Here is a 2,099-nt window from a genome sequence, read left to right as displayed (position 1 = left end):
TCTCTCTCCCCCTCTCCTTCCAGCACGCACACTCTCTCTCCTCCTCTCCTTCCAGCGCGCACACTCTCTCCTCCTCTCCTTCCAGCGTGCACACTCTCTCTCTCTCTCTCCTTCCAGCGCGCACACTCTCTCTCCTTCCAGCGTGCACACTCTCTCTCTCCCTCTCCTTCCAGCGCGCACACTCTCTCCCTCTCCTTCCAGCGCGCACACTCTCTCTCCCTCTCCTTCCAGCGTGCGCACTCTCTCTCTCTCCCTCTCCTTCCAGCGTGCGCACTCTCTCTCTCTTCCTCTCCTTCCAGCGTGCGCGCACACTCTCTCTCAAAATAAACACATGAATGAAATGAAATCTTAGAAAACAGAAGAGAAGGCTTAAGCAGTGACCAGCAAAGGAATGCATCCATGGGGTCAGGGCATTTCCATGCCGCACGGCATCAGTGGGATGGCAGACAGAGGGACCCAGGCCTGCTCTCCCCACGGCACCTTCTGGATTCCCAGAGAGATGTCACAGGCACAACACCCGCGGGCCACCTGACACCTAACATGTCCTCTTCCCAAGGGGACAGCTCAGCCAGACGACGACCTGAGGCTGGGCCGTGGAGGACACCAACCCTCAACATGCCACCATCAGGTCTTCGGGGACATGGCGCCAGCAAGGGCCAAGGGCCCCAGCAACCAGAAAGGGAAGCAAAAGCAGACTTCTCACCGGAGGGAAGCGCTAAGTCCACGGCACTCCAGACAGGTTAGGGTAAGCCCTGCGGCCACCACACACTCAACACGATGCTCTGTGAACCAAAGGGGGCTCGGGGGAAGGTCTAGTATGTTCACTGATGGAGCCCCACACCTGCAGCGCTGCCCAGAGCATCCAATGACTTTTTGCACAAGTCTACGAAAGGCCACTGAAGACCGCAGCCCTGCAGCGGGGAAAAGCGCGTGCAGCAAGTACCCAGCGCCGGTTTAAAAACAGTCACGTGAGGGCGTCTGGGTGGCTAGTCGGAAGGCAGATGCTCAGCTTTGGCTCAGGTCATGATCTCCCGGTTTGGGAGTTCAAATCTAGCATCGGGCTTGCTGATGTCAGCACAGAGCCTGCTTCGGATGATCTGTCTCGCCCTCTCTCTCTGCCCCTCCCCTGCTCACACTCTCTTGCGTTCTCTCCCTCAAAACTAAATAAAAAACACTTAAATAATAAATAACAGACATATGAAAAAGAGACTGGAATAAAATACACCAAAATGCTAATAATATTTGTAACAGATACTGAGATTAGGAATGTTTATTTTCCAAAGATCCACTAACATAAGATTATGTGTTTCAAAATGAAAAGATAAAGCAGGGAAGTAGGAAGTACCACGTCCCCAGGGTCAGGAGTCAGCACCCTCGGGGCCTCCCGCGCTCCCACGCCCAGAAGCACAGAGAGGGGTGGGAGGTACTCACAGGGGGCTCAGCAGCCCCACAGCGCAGGCGCAGCTGAGACGCACGGCATCCCCCGGACCGCCTGTGACAGAAACAGAACAAACGAGATTAGGCGCAGACCGGGCGTTACACTGATACCACCTTTTGGAGGTGCCCGTCTCTTTCACAAAGTGTCTGAGTGCCAAAAGGTTTCGGGGTGTTGCTAAGTGAAGGGTCTGTCCAGTTAGGGACTCGGTGTCTCGGTAGTCCTAGGGAAGGAGGGGGACCTGCAGCAGCCTCTGGCTTCATGCACGCTGACCAGGGACCCTGGGTTCCACCAGCCGGGGGCCCAGAGCCCCAGCCTGCAGGGCTCCCCAGGCAGGACCCCTCCCTACTTGCTCCCCCCGCGGCACAAACAGCCCCATAGAGGAAAGTGAGGGCCCAAGCCAAAGGGCCCCCCAGCTTCTCTGCCCACAGGAGGGCGAGGGTTTTGAGAATCCCTGGTAGACCAAAGGCCAAGAGGAAGCCATATCTTGGATAAACACTAGTACTGAGCATACAGCATACTTTTTTAACATTTTCATGTATTTTTGACACTCTCCTAAGCATAAATTCAGAGTCCAGGCACATGACCTGCGCACACCCCGTGCTGGGGAAACAAGCTGTGGAGGGGACGAGACAGATACGGGGGGGGGGGCCTGGGGGCAGCA

General features: G+C 56.0%; 1 protein-coding gene across 1 annotated transcript in view; it reads right to left on the bottom strand.

Moving 5' to 3' along the window:
• Positions 1–1,814, bottom strand: part of LETM1 (leucine zipper and EF-hand containing transmembrane protein 1) — a 28,392-nt gene extending 26,578 nt beyond the window's left edge. Inside the window, exons 1-2 of the mRNA XM_029952633.1 lie at positions 1,785–1,814; positions 1,432–1,658 (exon numbers count right to left, since the gene is read on the bottom strand). Coding sequence (XP_029808493.1) covers positions 1,432–1,658; positions 1,785–1,814 — 257 coding nt within the window. The remainder of the gene's footprint in view (positions 1–1,431; positions 1,659–1,784) is intronic.
• Positions 1,815–2,099: the final 285 nt, after the last annotated feature.

The sequence above is a fragment of the Suricata suricatta genome, chromosome 1, assembly GCF_006229205.1.
Source record: "Suricata suricatta isolate VVHF042 chromosome 1, meerkat_22Aug2017_6uvM2_HiC, whole genome shotgun sequence".
Lineage (NCBI taxonomy): Eukaryota > Metazoa > Chordata > Mammalia > Carnivora > Herpestidae > Suricata > Suricata suricatta.
This window is presented reverse-complemented; position numbering and strand designations above follow the sequence as displayed.